Source organism: Triturus cristatus, chromosome 10 (assembly GCF_964204655.1).
Source record: "Triturus cristatus chromosome 10, aTriCri1.1, whole genome shotgun sequence".
NCBI lineage: Eukaryota > Metazoa > Chordata > Amphibia > Caudata > Salamandridae > Triturus > Triturus cristatus.
Genome location: NC_140593.1, coordinates 1,154,912,260 through 1,154,935,226, shown reverse-complemented (window position 1 = coordinate 1,154,935,226; position 22,967 = coordinate 1,154,912,260). Strand labels below are relative to the sequence as shown.

Below are 22,967 nucleotides of genomic sequence, written 5' to 3'. Positions count from 1 at the left end.
GTACATCAGGGTTATTGTAATCCTTAACCCACAAATTAGAAGAGACGAGGGACTACACTGTCTCTGACTCCCTCGATCAGACTTAATCACACTTAACAGAGACAAAGGATAACAGAAAAAAGCAAATCTTGCAGTCAAGGATGCAAAAAGTGGGAAAATCAATAGATTTTATAATACTGCCCTCACACACCCGAGAGTGTCATGCTTCATCATTGGGCCGCATCATACACCAAGGTGCAGACCAACACCTTTGGTGGAGCGCAATTTTTTTAGAGTGAATGATGAAAAAAAATGGTGGTGAGGGTAAAGTATAAAAGACAGAATAGTTAGAATAAACACAATTTTGTGCTATTCAAAAAGAAAGACAACAGATAGTCTCTCAAAGTCAAGGGACCAAGAAAAGCAGAAAGAAATTTAAAACTGTCTAGGGGTTGACTTTTGTACTTTATTCATGTCAACCTCTGGCAGGGTTAAAATGAAAAGTATGGGGTCTCTAGGGCAGGTAACGACCCTATAATCCCCCTGCTAAAACCAACATGTTTCTGCCAGCTATTCGTGTGCCCAGCCGGGTCACTCTGGCATTCGTCAGGGTGTTGGTCCCTATGTTGTACCCCTTGTCGAGTACTTATTACCTTGGGTGTTCGGGACAATATGCCCGTCTCGCTCTGTTTTAGGAAATTCCAAGAGGAGGAACATATCTATAGGAGGAAGAGGAAAACAGTGGATAGTCATTCCCTCTAAACTTCCTGTTAGAAAATGAAACATCATTCTATGTCCCACGCATCCATCATATGCGAGCCATGTTATCGCACTACAGCCCATTAACCAGCACACCCAGTGATCAGCTGTGGAAAACACTAGCACACAGACCCCCCCACACACAAGTGTTCGGTGGGTATACCGAGTCATTCTTTTATCTATGTGTCCTGGTAGTAATCAGAACCTCACTCACACGATATTGCTAAAACCATGCTCAATATAATACTACAAACTGTGTAATCCCCCAATTATTTGATCTCTCTCACCCCCTCTGTGTGTCCATCTCTACATAAAACGTAGACATACTCACAAGGGTTTACGAGAATTTTTCTAAACCCGGGGCTGCGGGGGCGGGTGCTCTTGTAGTCACACTCTGTATCAAACAGACTTTTGTCAGTATCTCCAAGCAAAAAGACTCATTTTTACACCACAGAGACGCTTAATTCAAAATCGCTTCCTTTAGAAGGAAGAGATCGACTGCGTAATTCAGGTGCCTGCCACATCCTACTTTGTTTCGGGCGGTGGTCAAAAGAACGTAAAACCAACTCCCCAGTAATCGTAGTATTTGCGTTTTCTTCAACCCCACCCAGACTCTCCTTTAGTGTGGTCAAAGCCCTTAACTGACTACAATTAGATCGTTACTTATACTCGCGCTTCCAAGAATCAATAAACGCTTACTATTCCAAAGAGGCACCCGTTCCTTTTTCCCTCCGTCAGTCCTCTGCCGATACCTCACGCTCCTCTCGTGTTCTATTTAAACACAGGGGAACCTTGTTTCCGTGTGGACGCTGTTAATCACGCCCCTTCTCTTCATTGGCCAATCCCATCGCTGTGTCCCTGACATAGAAAGAGGCCTTCTGTATGCTCTCTAGCCCGGTCCTTCTCAAGGCGGCCATCTTTGAGTTTCACCATGCAAAGTAGTTAACAAATGCAAAGTAGTTAGCAGCAGTGATAAACCCCAAGGTGTTTCTCAAGGTTATGAAGGGGTAGCGGGGGAGGGTTTTTATACGCTCACATTTTATTCATGTTCATGAATATTAAGCTTGTAATGTCCTCATCCTATGTGAAAAAACAGTGGATTCAGAGACTGAGATTTAATTTTCCTCTATATTCCCTTCAATGCAGTCATTACAGATCTTTTATTCCTTACATTATATCCGATCTTATTTTGTGATCCCATACAACTGGAACCAAGGAATTCCATCATTTAATCCTAAGGTATGGCTCCTCACCCTCTCAACCCATCTCTGTTCTCTTATTAATAGGAAGCATGAAATGTCATTCACAGTCTGCGGGATAAAGGGTTTATCCAACACTATCCACCTAATGTCTTTCTCATCATGTTTTTGCTCTAAAAAGTGGGCAGTGAGTTTCGTATTGGATTTACCACACCGAATTGTGCTCATGTGTTCTAGAATTCGAACTTTTACTTTTCGTGTGGTCATGCCCACATATAATAGATTACATGGGCACCTAAGCATGTAAATGACATTTTCAGTGTTACATGTGGTGTGCTGTCTCAGTTCCCATGGACTCCTCAAGCCAACGTCAATATTTTTCCCATTGATTGACAAGGGGCAGGCTCTGCATGATCCACAGGCATAATGCCCCACAACCGGGGGCAAAAAATGTACACCCATACCTAAGTTACTCATTTCTCTTGATGGTCTAGGACGAGTGTTTACGATGATATTCTTCAAACTGGCACTCTTCTTAAACGCAAATAAGGGGACGGGTTGGTTCAGTCCATTTGAATTAAGAATCTGCCACTTTTTATGGATGATTTTTTTGAGGTTGTTTGAAACTGTATTATATGTGGTCACGCAAATACTCCTGTCCGTGGTCTCTCTCTGATTAGTCTCCAAGAGAACCTCCCTGTTGCAATTCCGTGCTCTTTTTTGGGCCTTTTTAATTACACCCTCTGGGTAATCCCTACATCTTAACTTCTCACTCAGGAGATTTGCTTCCTTTTTGTACTCTTCCACATGCGAACAGTTCCTGCGGAGACGCAGGAACTGTCCATAAGGAAGATTCTCTCTCAGGGTCCGTGGGTGGAAGCTCAAAAATGATAGTAAGTTGTTCCTGTCTGTATCTTTGTGGAACACACTACTACTCAGGCCACCTCCCTCGGCTTTGATATTCAAGTCGAGAAAGGGGAGAGTATTGTTCGTAATTGATCCAGTGAAAAATAGGAAGGGATTTCTCAAATTAAGCCAAGTTAGGAAGTTCTCAGCCGAGGCCCTATCACCCCGCCAGATTATCAAAACATCATCTATATACCGATGCCAACCCCTTATGTTGTTAAAAAAAGGGTTGGTCGGTTGATAGATGACATCTTCCTCGAACTTTGAAACATACAGACACGCCACACTGGGGGCACAAGAGCTCCCCATAGATGTTCCGTGGGTCTGTAGGTAGAACGTGTCTTCAAACTTAAAGAAGTTCTGAGTTAGTACCATCTCTAGTAGGCAGAGAATAAAAGTCCTTGGTGTCTGGAAAGCCCAATCTTCCGAAAACAGTATGTTTTCAATCAGTGGAGCTGCAGACGATGAGTGCGCCATGGTGCGTCGAGCTTTTCGATCCCGGATGGTTTTCTTCGATCGAAAAGACTTACAGGCGGGGCAGTCTCTGGCCTCATGTTCTGGAGAGAGGCAAAGATTACACACCTGATGGAGGTCGGTGTGGGGAAATTTAGACCCACATTTTGGGCACTTTTTGAACGGAGTCCTTTCCATCGGCCGGGATCGGAGTCGAGGAGGGCCCGAAGGCCGGTGCCGATGTACGGGATGGAGAAAAGTGCCGCTTCGAGAGATGAAGATAATGATGAAGAAACTCGAAGAAACGAGGATTTTCCGTCGAGGCTGGAACCGTAGAAGTTCGAAGCCGGAGCACGAAGTATCACATCCGAGCCCGATGGCGGAAAAAAACAATCTGAGGATGGAGCCGAAGCCCATGCGCAATACGGACCGAAGGAGGAGTCACCAAACTCGTGACTTCCAAAGACTGTCCAAGAAGAAAAACAAACTGCAAACATCCGGGCCCAACACCAGATGGCGATCTATGCTAAGTGTACAATCTGCTAAGTGTACAATCTGCAGCTCATATGCCTCGAACACATAATTACAACTGGTGATGATTGGTTTGGAAAACATAAAAAAGCTGAAAGGGCTGACAAATACCTGAAACACTGCCCACTACAAATCCTTGCTGGGGCAGAGATAAACAACAAACATCCCAAAGTTTGGCCTGTAACTGGACAATATTGTGGATGCCATAACAGAAAACAAACCGGTCCCAAAAGGACGGCTGGCAGTCAGGATGACATCCACAAGTTCTGGAAGAGTATCAAACCCAGTCAACTGCTGCAGCTTAATCTCTGTATATGGAAGTGCAGGCTGAACCGGTTTGAGTGCAGGATCCTGCCATTCTGCTGCGACAGGAGATCCTCTCAATGCGGTAAACTGATTAGAGGACAGGTACCCAAGCCAAGAAGTTTGAGGTACCACACTCTCCTGAACCAATTCAGGGCCACTAGGTTGACCTGAGCACAATTGCTACTGATAATCTTCAGAATTATAGGTAAAAGAGGCAGCTGTGAGAAGTCATACAGCAGTCCAAGGCGCCACTCGTCTTTGAGAGAGAGCCTTCTTGGGACCTCCAGTGCAGAAAGGTTTTGGCACTGCAAATTCTCTGTGGTTGTAAAAAGATCTAATCAGTACTATTTACTCTGCTGAATGATTCCGTGTGCCACCTTAGGGTCCACCAGGCCAAGTTTGTACACCTTGGCGTCCAAAATCCTGCCAGATGGTTCATGACCAAGGTAATCACCTGGTGATCCCGCCAGCTCCAGATACGAAGAGCCTCCTGGCACAGTACCCCCCTCCCACCCTGCTTTGAAGCACTACATGGTGGTGGTGTTGTCTGAGAAGGCTTTCAGCAACCGGCAAATGGTCCGCAACATCAACAGGATGATGTGAAGACAGGTCTCCACGGGAGACCAATTTCCTCAGATCACCATCTCTCCCAGAAGACCTCCTTATGCATTAATTACCACAATCAACTCATTGGGGCAGGGTGAGAGGTCTGCCGCTAGCCTAACCGAGGTGAAGTAGCTACCACTGCAGAACCTTTACAGTCCCCTCCGAAAACTGGATGAAATCCGACAGGCTCATCTGGTGCTGGGCCAACTGAGACCTCCGGTTTCACTGTATAGCCCACATATGCCACCCAACAGTTAACTAGCAGGAGGCCAAGAAGCCTTAGATGCACTCTCATTGAGACCCAGGACCAAGGCAGAAACATCAGGATCATAGCATGCACTTGTCATAATGGGGAGGAGGAGGGAAGGGCCAAAACTGCACTGCATCCAGGATGGCTTCAATCAAAGGGGACCCTCTGAGAAGGAGTCAGGTGTGACTTTGACATGTTGACAGTTAACTCCAAAGAAGTCAGGAAGTTCGCCACCGTCTGAAAGTGGTCCCTTACTGACTGTGGCGAGCCCACCTTCAACAGTCAATTAGAAAGACTGAAAACCTCAAACTCCAAAGGTGTGCTTCAAAGTTATGCTGATACCAATGGCAAGACTTTTGTGAACATTTGAGGGGAATCGGCGAGGCAGAAAGGAAGCATAGAAAATGTAAAATGTCCCAGGCCCCCCTTGAATCCCAAATACTCCTCTGTCGGACTTCAGGATGGGTACATGAAACTTGGCATCATGCAGGTCAAATGCCACCATCCTGTCACCTGGATCCAGGGCACACAGGACCTGGCCCAAAGTGAGCATCTTAAGTTGGTCCTTCCATAAGAAAGTGTTCAGAGGGCAGCAATTTAAAATGGACCAAAAGCCTTCATCCTTCTTCAGTGTGAGGCATTAGTGGGTGTAACAGCCAGTACCCTATTTCTAGAGACAGGAGCCTCTCTATGTTTCTTTTGGACAAAGGAGACCTCACTTCTTGCAGCAAGATCGGCAGGTGGTCTTTGAAAAGCTCTGACGTGGGCAGGAGGTGTGGCATGTCAAAAGGAATGGCAGGGCATAGCGTCTTTGAACGTTCTGAAGAACACAGCTTTCGGATGCTATCTTAAGCCACCCCTGGGGAAAATGCCTGATGCTGCCCCCCACAGCCACAAAGGGCAAACAAACAGCTTTACAGCAGATGCTGCAGAAGCTGGGAAGTGCGCAGCCCCTGGTGACCAGGGCATTGCCTGCTTGATCCCTGTCCATCCCCAAAAGGACTGGGGGACCCATTGCAGGGGCGGTGGACCTTGGCTGTATTGCCAAACCCCTGGAGTAGCCTCAACAGGGGCAAAATTGTTGAAGATACTGTCTCGCAGGGGTAGAAAGGCCCAAGGAATGCGTCATGGCCCAGTCAGTGTTCTTTAAAGTACTCCACTGCCAAATATGCCTGCTCGCCAAGCAGGCGAAATCCATCAAGCGGCATGTCCATCAGGGAGACTAGCACATCCACAGACAATCCCATGTATCTCATCCAACCGTAGCATCATGTGTAGGAGGCTGGCTTTTATGTAATGTACCAGAATGAGGTACACTATGTAGAATGGAGCAGAATATAGTAAGCAAACCCATCGGATGAATCCAGGGCCCAGCCTGAATTTTTGGAGTACTTGCCACAGGTTAGAGCAGTTTACAGAGTCAAATGCTTGTTCGACATTGAGGTGCGACAGAGCATAGTCATCCGACAAGAGTCATGGAGCACGCCACACATGAGCCAGTCGCCGTAAATTATGGGTGGTGCTGCGCCACAGGATAAACCCCAACTGGTCCGAGTGTATAAGAAGGGGTAAGTGGTGAAGACGACACGCCGCCAAGACACCACTCAATTTTGACATCTATATTTAGGAGCAAAATTGGTCTATATGAGGAAGCGTCCGAGAGGTTCTTGCAGGACTTTGTTATGGCCAGCAGAGTACCAATTTCTAGTGGCTCATTATATACCTCTAGCAACCGGTTCATTAATAATACTGCAAATTTATGGTAAAAATACGCTGGCAATCCATCACTACCTGGCGTTTTGCAGATTTGGGATGTCCGATTGCCTAAAGAATTTCCTCCTTTGTAAGGCCGCTGTGTCGTCCGGTTCTAGACATAGGAGTTTAACCTTTGCAAGGAAGACCTGTACAGCCTCCCCCTGAGGATGCACAAGCTTCCGCATAGACCTTGCTAAGGTGTGCAGCAAAGACTTAATTGCTCGCTGTCTGTAGACTTCGACATTCATGCCGCTGGGCCATCAGGCAGCTGCCGCTGGGCCATCAGGCGGCTGCAGCAGGCCCGCACAGCCAGGCAGGGCTCCGATATCGAGGCAGACACCTCAGATGATGGATCCCAGCACAGCAATCGTCTTTACTGGATCCACGAATAGCAAATGTAGTTGATGTTTACTAAATGCAACTGCTTAAAGCTGCAATTGAATTGGATAGTAAGATGAAGCAGGGGAGCTGCATATTCAGGTCAACCAATTTGGTGGGGGTCAGAATAAGCCCCCACCCATAGTTTTAAAATCGTTTTGGGGATGAATATTATTACGGCTCCCTTGAGCTATCGGGCTGACGAGCCTTTGACCTGCACCTGCGCGCCATGAGAGGTACTCTGCCAGTTTTAATTACTTTTTGGCAGTCCACGCGGCACCCCTACACACTTAACTGCTCCCTGCTGACAAGAGGCAACTACCTCGAAACACGTGTCCAGGGATGGCTAATGCGACACATACTTATTCACACACACCGTGGCATAGGCGTACTCGCCGTCGCCACTACATTGACCACAGTTCCTTGGGGCAACTTGCTGGTGTGACGAGCAGGGTGCGGCCTATTGGATTTGATTTATTACGGCTCCCTTGAGCTATCGGGCTGACGAGCCTTGGACCTGCACCTGCGCGCCATGAGAGGTACTCTACCTGTTTTAATTACTTTTTGGCAGTCCACGCGGCACCCCTACACACTTACCTGCTCCCTGCTGACGAGAGGCAACTACCTCGAAACACATGTCCAGGGATGGCTAATGCGACACATACTTATTCACACACACCGTGGCATAGGCGTACTCGCCGTCGCCACTACATTGACCACAGTTCCTTGGGGCAACTTGCTGGTGTGACGAGCAGGGTGCGGCCTATTGGATTTGATTTATTACGGCTCCCTTGAGCTATCGGGCTGACGAGCCTTGGACCTGCACCTGCGCGCCATGAGAGGTACTCTACCTGTTTTAATTACTTTTTGGCAGTCCACACGGCACCCCTACACACTTACCTGCTCCCTGCTGACGAGAGGCAACTACCTCGAAACACGTGTCCAGGGATGGCTAATGCGACACAATTATTCACACACACCGTGGCATAGGCGTACTCGCCGTCGCCACTACATTGACCACAGTTCCTTGGGGCAACTTGCTGGTGTGACGAGCAGGGTGCAGCCTATTGGATTCGATTTATTACGGCTCCCTTGAGCTATCGGGCTGACGAGCCTTGGACCTGCACCTGCGCGCCATGAGAGGTACTCTACCTGTTTTAATTACTTTTTGGCATTCCACGCGGCACCCCTACACACTTACCTGCTCCCTGCTGACTAGAGGCAACTACCTCGAAACACGTGTCCAGGGATGGCTAATGCGACACATACTTATTCACACACACCGTGGCATAGGCGTACTCGCCGTCGCCACTACATTGACCACAGTTCCTTGGGGCAACTTGCTGGTGTGACGAGCAGGGTGCGGCCTATTGGATTTGATTTATTACGGCTCCCTTGAGCTATCGGGCTGACGAGCCTTTGACCTGCACCTGCGCGCCATGAGAGGTACTCTACCTGTTTTAATTACTTTTTGGCAGTCCACGTGGCACCCCTACACACTTACCTGCTCCCTGCTGACGAGAGGCAACTACCTCGAAACACGTGTCCAGGGATGGCTAATGCGACACATACTTATTCACACACACCGTGGCATAGGCGTACTCGCCGTCGCCACTACATTGACCACAGTTCCTTGGGGCAACTTGCTGGTGTGACGAGCAGGGTGCGGCCTATTGGATTTGATTTATTACGGCTCCCTTGAGCTATCGGGCTGACGAGCCTTGGACCTGCACCTGCGCGCCATGAGAGGTACTCTACCTGTTTTAATTACTTTTTGGCAGTCCACACGGCACCCCTACACACTTACCTGCTCCCTGCTGACGAGAGGCAACTACCTCGAAACACGTGTCCAGGGATGGCTAATGCGACACAATTATTCACACACACCGTGGCATAGGCGTACTCGCCGTCGCCACTACATTGACCACAGTTCCTTGGGGCAACTTGCTGGTGTGACGAGCAGGGTGCGGCCTACTGGATTTGATTTATTACGGCTCCCTTGAGCTATCGGGCTGACGAGCCTTTGACCTGCACCTGCGCGCCATGAGAGGTACTCTACCTGTTTTAATTACTTTTTGGCAGTCCACGTGGCACCCCTACACACTTACCTGCTCCCTGCTGACGAGAGGCAACTACCTCGAAACACGTGTCCAGGGATGGCTAATGCGACACATACTTATTCACACACACCGTGGCATAGGCGTACTCGCCGTCGCCACTACATTGACCACAGTTCCTTGGGGCATCTTGCTGGTATGACTAGCAGGGTGCGGCCGATTGGATTTGATTCTGACCTTACTAACCTGCTGCCATTAAAATCTTGGGTTTTCCATGACATTTATGTAAAGAATTAGGTTTTTACCCAGTGTGAATTCAAGTAAATTCAGGTCAGTTAGGACTGCACTGAACTGTTCATTCTATTCTTTTAACTGTGCAAGGATGTTGTGGTTAATAGTGATGAAAGTGGCCGACTAGCCTAAGGAAGTCAGCTATACTTTTGAGTACAGTTGTTCCAGTACTATGCTCTTATCTCAAACCAGACTGGTGCAGACCCAACAGCTGGTTATCGAGGTACATTTTTCCAGTGGAATAGCAACACAGTTTTCTATAATTTAGGTAGGAAGAACAGCAATGGTTTGTTAAAAGTTGATGTTGTTAAGGTCTGCTTTTTCCCCAAAAGAGGGCAGACATAACCCACTTGGAGTACATCAGGAAAAAACATGCCACCCTGTGCCAGGGGAGGAGGCAACAATGTCAAGACTTATGGGCAGGAGACAATGTGTCAATAAAAGGGGAAAACAAACTCTGGAATATGATGCTTTGATGATTAAATCAATTTCCAAGATGGCAATGAAGCAGTTGCAATGAGGACTTTCTTAGAAAGAGGAGTGTGGGTAAGATCAGAATTGGGCTACTTATCGATCTATGTCTTCCCTGATATTCTGGATATTTGTGGTGTGTTTATCACAATTTAGAACAATAGGTATGGGTGTACTTTAGTGTTGAGTTTGTTGCAGGATCACTTTGAAGTGGTCTTGTGCACTGTGTAGTTTATGGATGAGGAAAGATAATTTAATCTGGAAAAGGACATTTTGTAGCTACCCTTTCATTATGGAGATAAGTGATTTGAGGATTTCCTCCATCTCCTTTCATATGAACATAAGATATTGTACATTGATTTTGTGCTTGATTTTGGTAAAGCAATTTTGCTGAACCATCAGTTAATTTGTAGCTGTGTAGTTGAGTGGACAAGTACATGGAAGGACGGCTGACATAGGAACAGAGATATTCATTCAATCAAGCAGTTTAAGATCTATTTCCATATACCTCACACAGTGGTTAGTTTGTCTGGGCAAGCAGAAGTCATGAATATCATTGTTACAAAGTGATCAGATCTTTCTACACAGACATGGTTATGAACTGGGAGATGGTTTGTTTGGAAATGACCAAGTCTACAGCAAAACCGTTGACACAACGTTGACAGGGCTGAAACAAGAAACAAGTAATCTTCCCAGGACCTCTGCAACAATCTTGGATCCTACTTCCAACTAAAGATAAAGTGCCTCTACAACAACTTCAACGAACAGACACCTGATGCCGAAACCATGCCCACCGCCAGCAACGCCAGCCAGCCTACCCTCTCCGCCTAGACCCCGGTCACCATCGTAGACACCGCCACGACCATGAAGAGCGTTCACTCATGAGCCCCCACAGACCCTTGCCCGCCACACATCTTCCACAGAGCCGACGCAGCCATAGCTCTCGAGATACGATGCACCATCAACGCCACCTTAAAATCAGGCACATTCCTGGAAACGTGCAGAAGTCAAGCCCCTCCTCAAGAAGCCCTCCGCACACCCTATGGACCTCAAAACCTACAGACCCATCTCTCTCCTCTCCTTCACCGTTTAAGTCACAGAGAAGATGGTCAACAGCCCGCTCACCAAACTTCATCGAAGCCAACTCCATATTCTGCAGCAACCACAGCACCGAGACCACCCTCCTCGCCGGAACAGACGACATCCGCACTCTCCTCGACCAGGGCCACATGGCGGCCCTCATCTTACTTGACATCTCTGCAGCTTTGGACACTGTTTCCCACCACACTCTCACAGCCAGACTCCACGATGCCGGCACAGAGGGAACTGCCCTCGACTGGATCCGCTCTTTTCTCACCACCCGACCCCAAAGAATCAGACTCCCGCCTTTCCGCCCACAACCTCATCATACTAGACTCCTCCCTCACCATGACCCGACAGATCAACGCAGTCTCCTCCTCATGCTATAACAACCTCCTCATCCTTCGGAAGACCTTCAAGTGGATCCCGCCGAATCAAGAAAGACTCACCGACTCACTCATAACTAGCAGGCTGGACTATGGAAACGCCCTGGAATCAACAAATCCCTGCTCCGGAAACTCAAGACCATCCAGAACACCGCTGCCAAGCTCGTCCTCGGCATCCCACGATATGAACAAATCACCCAGCACCTACGACACCTCCACTGGCTCCCCGTCGAGAAGAGAGTAACCTTCAAGCTACTCACTCACGCCTACAAAACCCTCCACAACACTGGACCCAAATACCTCAACGAAAGAGTCTCTTTCCACGCACCCAAGAGAAACCACCGCTCCGCCGACCTCGCCATCGACGAAACCTAGCGCATACGCAGAGCCAGAACAGGTGGAAGAGCCTACTCCGACATCGCAGCAAAGACCTGGAACTAACTCACGCTCAACATCAAACGTTCCCCCACTCTGCACATCTTCAGGAAGAGCCTCAAGACCTGGCTCTTTGGCTAAATCGGTACTGTACGACCCCCCCACCCCCCCCAGCGACTTGAGACCCTCACGGGTGAGTAGTGCACTTCACAAATACCGGATTAATCCCGGATTGATTTATTGAGTGACAAACCGAGGGGTATGTATAGATGAGCATAGGGTTGTCCAGAAAACGCTAAAGCAGTCAAGATGTGCTTTCAGGAGGAGAGTAGTCAAAGTTTTATTAAGTCAAGGTTTTGCAGAAGGAATATGCTACTTACCAGTATGCATCTGTTCTTGGCATGTAGAGCTGCAGTTTGTTTTTCTTCTTGGACAGTCTTTGGAAGTCACGAGTTCGGTGACTCCTCCTTCGGTCCGTACTGCGCATGGGCTTCGGCTCCATCCTCAGATTGTTTTTCGCCAGCAGGGAAAAGATGGAGCGTAGTGATAATACTAAGAAACCCATGTGTGTTGTATCTAAATAAGATAGACTGGAACGGATACAGGTAGCCGGGGAGGCGGGTGGGCGTGTATAGATCTGCAGCTCTACATGCCAAGAACAGATGCATACTGGTAAGTAGCATATTCCGTTCGAGGCATATGAGCTGCAGATTATACACTGTGCATAGATTATATAGCAGTACCCAACCCTAGCGGCGATCACCGGTATCCGTTGCAGTAGTTTGAAACAGTGTCTTTAGTACAGCCTGGCCCACACTAGCTTGTTTGGAGTGCACATCTACACAGTAATGTTTTGTGAAGGTGTGCGGTGTTGACCATGTGGCTGCCTTGCAGATGTCATCTAAGGGTATGTTCCCTAGAAAAGCCACAGAAGCCCCTATCTTTCTTGTAGAGTGGGCTTTAGGTGGAACAGATAATGTTCTTTTTGCTTTGAGATAGCAAATTTGTATAAACTTAACTAACCACCTAGCTATCCCTGATTTTGAGATGGGGTTGCCTTTATGCGGTGGAGAGAAGGAGACAAACAACGGTTTAGTCTTTCTGAAGGGTTGCGTTCTTTGTATGTAATACAGCAAAGCCCTTTTAACATCAAGTGTATGTAGAGCCCTTTCCGCAACAGATTGGGGTTGCGAGAAAAAAACCGGTAATTCCACCGATTGATTAAGATGGAAGGGGGAAATAACCGTGGGCAGAAATTTTGGATTTGTGCGAAGTATCACCTTGCTGTGATGTATCTGTAAAAAGGGTTCTTGTATAGTGAACGCTTGTATCTCACTGACCCTTCTAAGGGAAGTGATAGCTACGAGGAAAGCTGTTTTCCAAGTGAGGAACTGTAGCTCACATTTATGCATTGGTTCGAAAGGCGGACCCATTAGCCTTGTAAGAACTACGTTTAGATTCCATACAGGGGAAGGTGGTGCCCTGGGTGGAATTACTCTTTTAGGGCCTTGCATAAAGGCTTTAATAGCAGGCACTCTGAACAGTGATAAATGCTGTCTGTTTTGTAGGTAAGCAGCAATTGCTGCTAGGTGTAGACGTATGGATGAATATGCCAGGTTACACCTTTGAAGATGGAGCAGATAGCATATGATGTGCTGTATGGATGCGTCTAAGGGGTCGGTTGTATTGTTACGGCAGTAAACAACAAATCTCTTCCACTTTGCGGCATAGCATGCTCGAGTGGTAGGACGTCTGGCTTCCTTGATAATGTTCATGCAATCAGGAGGAAGGTTAAGGTATCCAAATTCTAAGATTTCAGGAGCCAGATCGCTAGGTTGAGCTGAGCTGGGTCCGGGTGCCTGATTTCTCCATGGTTCTGGGTTAGGAGGCATGGGGACAGGTGCAGCTTTTGGTGTGGGACCACTGAGAGCTGTAGTAGTGTGGTGTACCACGGCTGCCTGGCCCATGTTGGAGCTACCAGAATGAGTGTGAGGGAGTGCTGTTGTAGCTTCCTTACCACTAATGGAATTAGTGGAAGAGGTGGAAAGGCGTATGCAAATTTGCCTGACCAGTTCATCCATATCGCATTGCCTTTGGACAATGGGTGTGGGTATCTGGCGGCGAAGCTTGGGCATTTTTTGTTTTCGTGGGTGGCAAAGAGGTCTATCTGAGGATGCCCCCACTTGTGGAAGAATGGGTGAAGAACTTGTGGATGCAGTTCCCATTCGTGCATTTGCTGCGTTTGTCTGCTGAGCAGATCTGCCATGGTGTTTTGTACGCCTGGGAGGTGTGGTGCCAGGAGAAAGATTTTTTGTGGAATTGCCCATCTCCATATGCTCTGTGGGAGAGCTGGGGAGAGAGTGTGTCCCCCTGTTTTTGAATATAATACATTGCAGTCATATTGTCTGTGCGAATTAGGACTGCCTTGGCTGAAATTTGTTTCTGAAACGATTTCAGGGCTAGAAAGATCGCCAATAACTCCAGATGGTTGATGTGGAGTAATCTCTGTTGTGGCGTCCATAGACCTTGCACTGTGAGGTGTAATAGATGCGCTCCCCAGCCGGAGAGCGATGCGTCCGTTGTTAGAATCACCTGAGGAACCGGGTCCAGGAACGGTCGCCCTTTGGAAAGGTTTGTGGTGTTCCACCACTGCAGAGATCGATGGGTGCGGCCGTCCACCAACACCAGATCCGTCAGCTGACCCTGGGCCTGGTTCCACTGGCGTGCTAGGCACTCTTGGAGTGGACGCATGTGAAGTGTTGCATGAGGCACTATGAAAATGCAAGGGGCCATCATCCCTATTAGTTTCATGAACACTCTTGCTGGGAGAGAGTGCTGAAGAAGGAACTTTTGGCGCAGGGCTTGCATGCTTGCGATTCTGGCTGAGTTGGGATAGGCTATAGATTTTGAAGTGTCTATAGTGGCACCAAGGTATTGCTTTGTGTGAGACGGTATTAAGTGGGACTTTTGGCGATTAACCGTAAAGCCTAGCTGGAGGAGTAGCTGTATGGTAGTGTTTGTATTCTGTACGCACTGGTGGTAGGACGCGGCTTATATGAGCCAGTCGTCCAGGTAGGGGAAGACGTGAATGTTTTGTCTTCGGAGGTGTGCTGCCACTACTGCCAGGCATTTGGTAAACACCCGTGGTGCGGTTGTGACCCCGAAGGGAGAACCTTGAACTGATAATGTTGGCCGTCCACCACAAATCGGAGGTATTTTCTGTGAGCAGGGTGTATTGGGATATGAAAGTATGCGTCTTTCAGGTCCAGTGTAGTGAGAAAGTCGCCCTGACGGAGGAGTGGAAGAACTTGCTGAAGAGTTACCATATGAAAATGGTCTGAATGGATGTATGCATTTAGAGGCCGAAGGTCTAGAATAGGCCGTAAGGTCTCGTCTTTCTTCGGTATGAGAAAGTACAGAGAGTAGACCCCTAGATTTTGCTGATCGACGGGTACCTGCTCTATCGCGTGTTTTTGCAGGAGGGAGAGTACATCTTGTTTCAGAAGTGTGGTATGTTCTTGTGACATTGCATGGAGTCTGGGTGGAATATTTGGGGGGGGGGGTAGAAGTTAGTTCGAGACAGTACCCTGACCGAATAATTTGAGTTACCCATTTGTCTGATGTTATGGCCTCCCAGGTTTGAAGGAAGTTTTGTAGTCTGCCCCCGACCGGAGTGGGATGGTCTGGGGGGAGCGGGGGAAAGTCATTGCGTGGGCGGTGTGGCAGAACGGGCGGTGTTGGTTTTGCCCCTGCCTTTATTATTGTTTCCGCGATATCCACCTCTTTGGTAGCCCTTTGAGAAGGTATTTTGAGGAGGGGACTTGTAGGAAGTGGAGGCGTTATCGGAAGAGTAACCTCTGCCAGAGCCTTGAAAGGAGGAACGGCGAAAGGAGCGTCTAGGGGTTTGTGATTGCAGGGCTTCCATAGACTTTGCTGTGTCCGTATCCTTCTTCATTTTTTCCAAGGCTTCGTGTACTTTTGGGCCAAATAAGTATTGTTGGTCAAAAGGATGGTTTAATATAGATGCTTGGACCTCTGGTTTAAAGCCTGAAATCCTGAACCAGGCGTGACGGCGAAGCAGGACACTGGTGTTTATAGCCCTGGACGCCGTGTCTGCTGCGTCAAGTGCACATTTAATAGAGGTGTTGGTGATAATCTTCCCCTCTTGTATTAGCTCATGAGCTTTATTCTTATATTTCTCCGGGAGATGCTGCATGAGAGCCTCCAGCTCATCATAGTGCGCCCTATCGTACCGCGCCAGCAGCGCCTGCGTGTTGGCGATGCGCCACATATTGGCAGCTTGCGAGGCGGTGCGTTTGCCTGACGCATCTAAAAGCTTGGACTCCTTATCAGGTGGTGGAGCCTCACCAGATGACTGAGAGTTGGAGCGCTTCCTAGCTGTGGAAACCACTAGTGAGTCTAGGGGCGCAGGTCCTTTAATATAGAAAGGATCCGTGGGGGCTGCCTTGTACTTCTTTTCTATTCTGGGGTTTAAGACCCTAGCTCTAACGGGGTCTTTGAAAACCTCTGTGGCATGCTTGGTCACCCCTTTAAGCATGGGTAATATAGCGGTGGATTTATCTGCTATGTCAAATGTGTCAAGTAGGAAGCCTTCCTCAACTGGATCACTGTGTAATTCCCCCCCCCATGGTAATGTGCCGCCCGTTGTAAGAGGTGGTGGAACCCCAGGGAGTCCTCTGGTGGAGACGGCCTGGGTGGATAGAGATCATCCTGAGGCACATCTGGGACATCGGGATTGTGATAATCCTCCCATGGGTCAGGTGTTCCCGGAGGAGTGGGGTCCTGCGGGGCATCTGTGGGATCATAGAATGGATCTCCGTGGTCATCAGGGTCTGGAGACGGGGTTGGAGACCGATGAGGCAAGGGTGGAGAAGGTGGGGGCGGAGATGGAGGGGGTGGAGGAGGTGGTGGAGGAGGAGGAGGAGGAGGTGGAGGTGGTGGGGAGGGTACTCTGAACAGGGATGTGGCAGAGTCCTTCCGTTTTGGTGGCGGAGGAGGAGTTGGTTTGTCCAAAAGTCTTTTCTTGGCAGACAAAATTAAATGTCCAGTCCTTGGATCCTTTGTTAAAGTCTTTTGAAGAGGATCCGGTGCGAAAAGCTCCTCCGGCACCGATTCGTCCATCGGTGCCGACGTTTTCGGAACCGAAGGCTTCGTCGGTTTATCCGCGCCATGCTTTCTCTGGGTGTCCGATTTTTTGGTCAGCGCTGAGGCATGCTTCGACACGGAAGCGTCGGTGCCGAGGGATTTGTGTTTGGTCGGCACCGAGAGGCCAGGTTTCGACACCGATGGCTTCGGAACGGAACTTTTTTTCTTCGGCGCCGAAGAATGTTGGTCGGCGCTGCTAGGAGGCTGGCTTGAGCCCGAGCCGCCGGGAGACTTGTGATGCTTTTTCACCGGGCCCGAAGGTGGGGTGATGGAAGCAGTATGCTTGGCTTTCCCTAGGCCCGGAGGTGAAGGGGTAATCGGAGTCTCTTTCGGTATGTGCGCGGGAGGGGGTAGAGTACTCACGACCCTCTGCGCTGGTGGGATCTCCTCCACGTCGGAGTCGTCGGCCTCGGAATCTTCCTCCTGCTCGGTGTGCTGCTGTCCCGAAGCTCCAGTGTCTTCTCTGAAGATGTCAGGTGGAGCCGAGGTCGATGAGTGCGCCATGGTGCGTCGAGCTCGTCGATCCCGAATAGTCTTTTTCGATCGAAAAGACTTGCAGGCGGGGCAGTCTCGGGCCTCGTGTTCGGGAGAGAGGCAGAGGTTGCACACCTTATGGAGGTCGGTGTGGGGAAATTTAGACCCACATTTTGGGCACTTCTTGAAGGGAGTCCTTTCCATCGGCCGAGATCGGAGTCGAGATTGGCCCGAAGGCCGCTGCCGATGTCTGGAATCGAGGAAGTGCCGAAGAGAGAGATGAAGAAGTCGATTCCGTCTAAAGAATCTCGATGGACGAGGATTTTTCGTCGTAGGTCTAACTGGAAAGGTTCGAAGCCGGAGCACGAAGTATTACATCCGAGCCCGATGGCGGAAAAAAACAATCGGAGGATGGAGCCGAAGCCCATGCGCAGTACGGACCGAAGGAGGAGTCACCGAAATCGTGACTTCCAAAGACTGTCCAAGAAGAAAAACAAACTGCAAACATCCGGGCCCAACACCAGATGGCGATCTATGCACAGTGTATAATCTGCAGCTCATATGCCTCGAACAGTGTATTTATATAATGAATTATCGAGTTTTGGAAAGAGATTAGATGTTAAAGGTGAGATAGCAACAGAGAGAGCTAGATCTCCAATATATTAGTGCACATCTGATAAGGGGGGGGTGGGGAGGTCTGATTTTATAGGTATTAATGCTGATAGGTTGCTGGTATATATGGATAATGTCTATTAGAGCAAGGTATATCAATGGTAGGGAAAGAACGAGAAATAAAATCAGTGCCTTTTGAGTTGACCACAGGACCATTTAAATAAATGTTGCTGTAGTAGGGAGATGGCCAGTCTTCCTTGAGATCTATGTGTGATCTTCCAAGAAGGTGTCAAGTTTCAGATGAATCACAAAGTACATTGATTTGAGGAATGGTATGAGATGAGCAAGCTAAGCGCTACATTTTCCTACACTGTTGAGGTTGGTGCGCAGTGAAAACTGATAAGGTTCGTGAATGCTCTAACTAAAATCTGGTATACGATCTTGACAGACAAAAGTGAAATACACTATGACCGTTTCCACTCCATACACCATATTTAGCTGCTGCTATTTAGAACGTGGGGATTCAAAAGCTTTCACTTGGACAACTTATACTTAGTTAAAAGTTTCTACTCAGGGCAGCCTTGCTTAGCAAGAAGCCAGACTTCTTTATGTCTGGAATGGGAATAAATGGAGTCATCAATATTCCTTCTGGCAATTAGGGGCTTAAACGGTTCCCCTGCAGAGCTGATGTGGTCAGGGACAAAAGGGGTACAAAACTGATACAGCAGTGATACAGGTGATAATCCTTCCCTCTTGGCCATCAGTAATGCAGGCAGAAGTTTGGGTTACCTTATGTGCTGGGGCAACCCAGACGTGACAAGGATTCTGGCAAGTTCAATGTAGTTGTGCTGTTTAACTCCTTTCAAACAAGCTGCACTCTCGATTGTCTGCCAACTCCTCTCACAGCAGGCAGTACACTACTCCTTGCACAGTAGCCCAGCATCACTTTCAGCTGGATTCTTCCCCGGTCTTAGTCCTCGGTCTGGAAGAAGGATGACAGTTCAAGCAGACTCTGTCCCTGGAACTTAGACCGCTATGCTGGTGCACAGCTCTTCCTTTAGTAACGAAGGTTCCAAGAACAATGTACTAGTCTAGCATAGATTCTCAGTGGTCTCTTGCTTAGTTCAAAACGTGTGGGCTTCTTCAATCAAATCCTGCATGGCCACTGCATGATGAGCTCCTGACAGGGCTATGGGCAAAAGGAGGTGACAACTGACCCAGGTTAAAACATGGATTCGTCCAGACAGCAGATGGGAAGAGCAGAGTGAGTTCAGGAAGAGCAGAGTGAGTTCTGACAGAGGCAGAACAGCAAGTTTTAAAGGGAAAAAGCCCTGCCACACAACTAGTAGGAAGACTATGACACACAGCACACTAGTGGTGAAGTTTAAGAATACACACAAGAAGAGCATGATCCAAGATCAGCAGTGACCTGGGCAGCCTCGCACAAAGCACTTCACCCTTTCAGGTTGTCCTACGAGGTATCTAAAATGGATTCACGCTGCACTCTTACCAGTGCGCACACAATCACTGCACTCAACTCAGAATACATAATGGCAAACACACAATAAACACACATCCTACATGCATGAGATTGAAAGAACTAGTTTACATGATAGAGACAAGCAGAACTCCTCCTCTTCATGGAGACAAGTAAAAAGGCCTGGCCCTTCCTTCATTAGCAATTTTGCTGCCGCTACTACCAGTCCCATGACAGCCACTCTTTAAAAGGGTTTATAATTTGCCTGGACTGTCGATCTCTGAGCACGTAATTGGCGCTCTCAGTTAATACCAGGGAGGCTTTCAGTGAGCTTGTATGGCTGCCATGCTCGGAGGGCAAAAATCCCTACCAGAAAGTAAAATAGGGCAGAAGTGAACATTCTCTAGAGGTATACAGTGGCTCTTCTGTCCCATCAGTCATGTAAAGAACCTCCGGTTAAAGTTTTAAACAAATGGGTGTCTTCAGTCATTATAAAAAGTGCTTGTTGCATGGCATATTTGAATCAAACAGAAATTCCAGTTCACATCTTAAGTCTACTTCCCCATTACCAAGGATTTTATTTGCTTTAGATACCATTATTGGGTCTGCGGTAACAGTAGTGGTTAAGAAGTGAAAGTGGGCATCCTCTTATAGGTTGCTTTCCATTATACGAGTGGAAGCCAGGTTTTTGCCACAGGGATTGCAGTTAGAGTCTCCCCTTTGTCAGGGCCTAGATTCATTGAAGGATAATAAATGCACATGGTGTTCAATGACATGGACAGGTTTGCCTTGAGTGACTTTCTGCCACTGCAACTTGGATGCAAAGAAGGGTGTCTGATTCAGTGTTGTGGACTCACACTAGATGTCCACACAAATATGGATTTTGTACCATACATCTCCTAATAATGTAATATTATACTTCAATACACTTCTGTCACTTTTAATCACTATAAACAGTAGGCTTAAGGGACAGTAGGCATCTAAGTATAGGCATACCAGTAAAAAGACCTGGGCCTGTCCAGTATATTCCCACCACCAGTCATTGCTCAGCCTGAGCTGAGTGGGCAGAAACCACCCTCATGTAGAAAAATGGTACACTCTGGGTATCAAAATGGGACATGCATGGCTGCCATTGCTTTGGCATGAGACACTTATGGTAAGTCAAAAAACACAAACGTCAGGATGGCACAGCCATCATACGGACTCCTTTTGTCCTAAAAGTGCAGCTTGCAAACAGACTTTTACATATCTTAGAAGGCAATATAATCAGTTGATACATCCCCTAATCTCAATTACTTACAGCTGAAGGAGACAGAGTTCCCATCATCTTGGTAGACGCCACGGTCACTGGTACCATTGGAATTGACAGTCTGCAATGTAAAGAGCAGTTTCCGCCGCCGTTGCCTCTCTCTGCACTTGCGCTTGGCCTGGCTGTTCATGCTGGGGCTAGGCGGGCTGATGGTGTGACTTGGCCGGGCAACTGCTCCACTGCCGCTGCTACAGCTGGCGCTCTTCCCTTCATCCTCTTCCTCCTCAGCTTCCCCATTGGAGGGATCGGACATGAGATCAGCCTCTGATGCTTCAGACTTGTCATCTGCTTCACCACTGCCACTAGCCTCTTGGTCTTGAGTTGCCGTGCTCTGCGGACTCCCCTCGTCTTCACCTGGTAGATTAAAAGAGAAAAAGAAATTAATACAGAACAAAAAGGTGCTGTAACAAGACAAAAACAGAGGTTGCTAAGGAAAACACTTAAAAATGTAGTGAAAAATGAAATCTTTGTTGAGAAAAGTCACAATAAAGATCGAGCTGTCAATACAATTTTTTTTCAACTCATCTGTCTGCACCACTCTTACATGATTATGGGGCGGCACTAAACGAGAAGGGCAATCACATGCACAGCCGGATCAGTGACCACACATCCCATTCCCACACAATTAGGTATTAATTCAACCTGGGCCACTTTTTCATTCCTCTTTAGCTTTCATTAAAAAAGTTTGCAAACTTTTTTCTTTTGCATGAAGTTTCAGTTTTTTTTAACCTTTGTTCACTATTTTTCACTATAGAAGTTCTTGAATTTACTTTTCATTCCAGGTATCTGGTGTCAGGTGCTGATGGTCTCCTTGGGTTAAAATCCAGGTGTTTGATTCTCTACTGGCAATGCTTAGATTGATGCTATCCTAACCATACTTGCTGTTTTCCTTTCAAGAATGGTTAATTTCTAGGGACTTTATGGACAAACTAAATGTAAGTTAACATGACCTTTCAAAGTTTTTTTTTGTTCCGCATGCGCAACGTTTTACTAGAGGGGTGTGAAAAGCCTTCATAATCTAAAGAGAAGGCAAACAAATGTGATTAACCAGAAGAAACCCCTACTTACATTCTGTAGGAAGCAGGCTCTGTACCTACTATACCAAAATGATGTATAGTGAGCACAGAATCTAGAGGAACCCCAAAGGAGGGCAGGCGTAAAAGTAGATAGCACCTTACTCTTTATTTGTGATAGTGTGGGAGAGCAGTAAGGCTTCATCAGAGTGTAGTGTTAAGCATTTACTGTACACACTCACCCAGGCAGCAGATTATGTCACACACTCAAAGACTGAACTTAGACAAATTTATTTGTATACAAATATTATTTAGTTATATTTATTTTCTGAAACCAAGCAAGCCTGGCACAGGTTAAGTGTCAATGGTACTTTTCCAAGGCAGGTTGAATACAAGCAAGCTGAATGAAAGTGACTTTGTTACAGGTTTGTAGATACTTGAATTACAGTGATAATTACTGTTTGATTACTTTTCAGATTATTTTATGGATTACTTTTTCTACTCAGTGTGATATGCCTAGATATCCCACTGGGGCATTTCCTAGAGAAAAGGTAAGTAAAGCAGTTTTTAGATATTTGCAGTTTTTCAAGTTCTCATACAAAACCAACTCCACACTAAGAACAATTTTCACAGTGAAGCAGTCAATGCAGTCTTACGGGAAGAAAGGTGGTTATCGGTTTCAAGGTAAGTACTTGGGTTTGGGAGTTGGTGTCCTGGGGTTAGCACCAGTGCTCCCTGAGGGTCAAGGATGCGCACTCAAAGCACCCTCAGTGGCACTAGGGTGGCCGGGTGCAGAGTGCTGAGGCCCAATGTTATCCAATGGGGGATAGGGAGCCTCCGGTTGGCGGCTGCTCACAAGCAGGCTACAAGGTTGTGGGAGCAAAGCTCCAGGTGTTAGGCTCAGGGCAAAAGGGGATCCAAGATAGCACCCACAGTACACCTGCAGCGGTGGCTGGGTGCAGGGTGCTGTTTTGGCGTCGGGTGCCCTGTTGATTTCAATGGGGATTCTCCGGTTGCAGCAAAGTCTGCAGGCTCAGGATGAAGATCTTCTGGAAGTGACCACCAGTTAGAGAGGTAAGTTGGGATGCCTAGGGAGGCCGGGACACCGTCTGTTGTGCCACCCAAGGCCCTGGG

The 22,967-nt window shown here is 47.7% G+C and overlaps 1 protein-coding gene across 1 annotated transcript in view; it reads right to left on the bottom strand.

Annotated features, from left to right (window-relative positions):
- USP11 (ubiquitin specific peptidase 11) overlaps positions 1–22,967 on the bottom strand; it is a 401,576-nt gene that overhangs the window by 123,927 nt on the left and 254,682 nt on the right. The window contains exon 15 of the mRNA XM_085629511.1: positions 20,812–21,174. Coding sequence (XP_085485637.1) covers positions 20,812–21,174 — 363 coding nt within the window. The remainder of the gene's footprint in view (positions 1–20,811; positions 21,175–22,967) is intronic.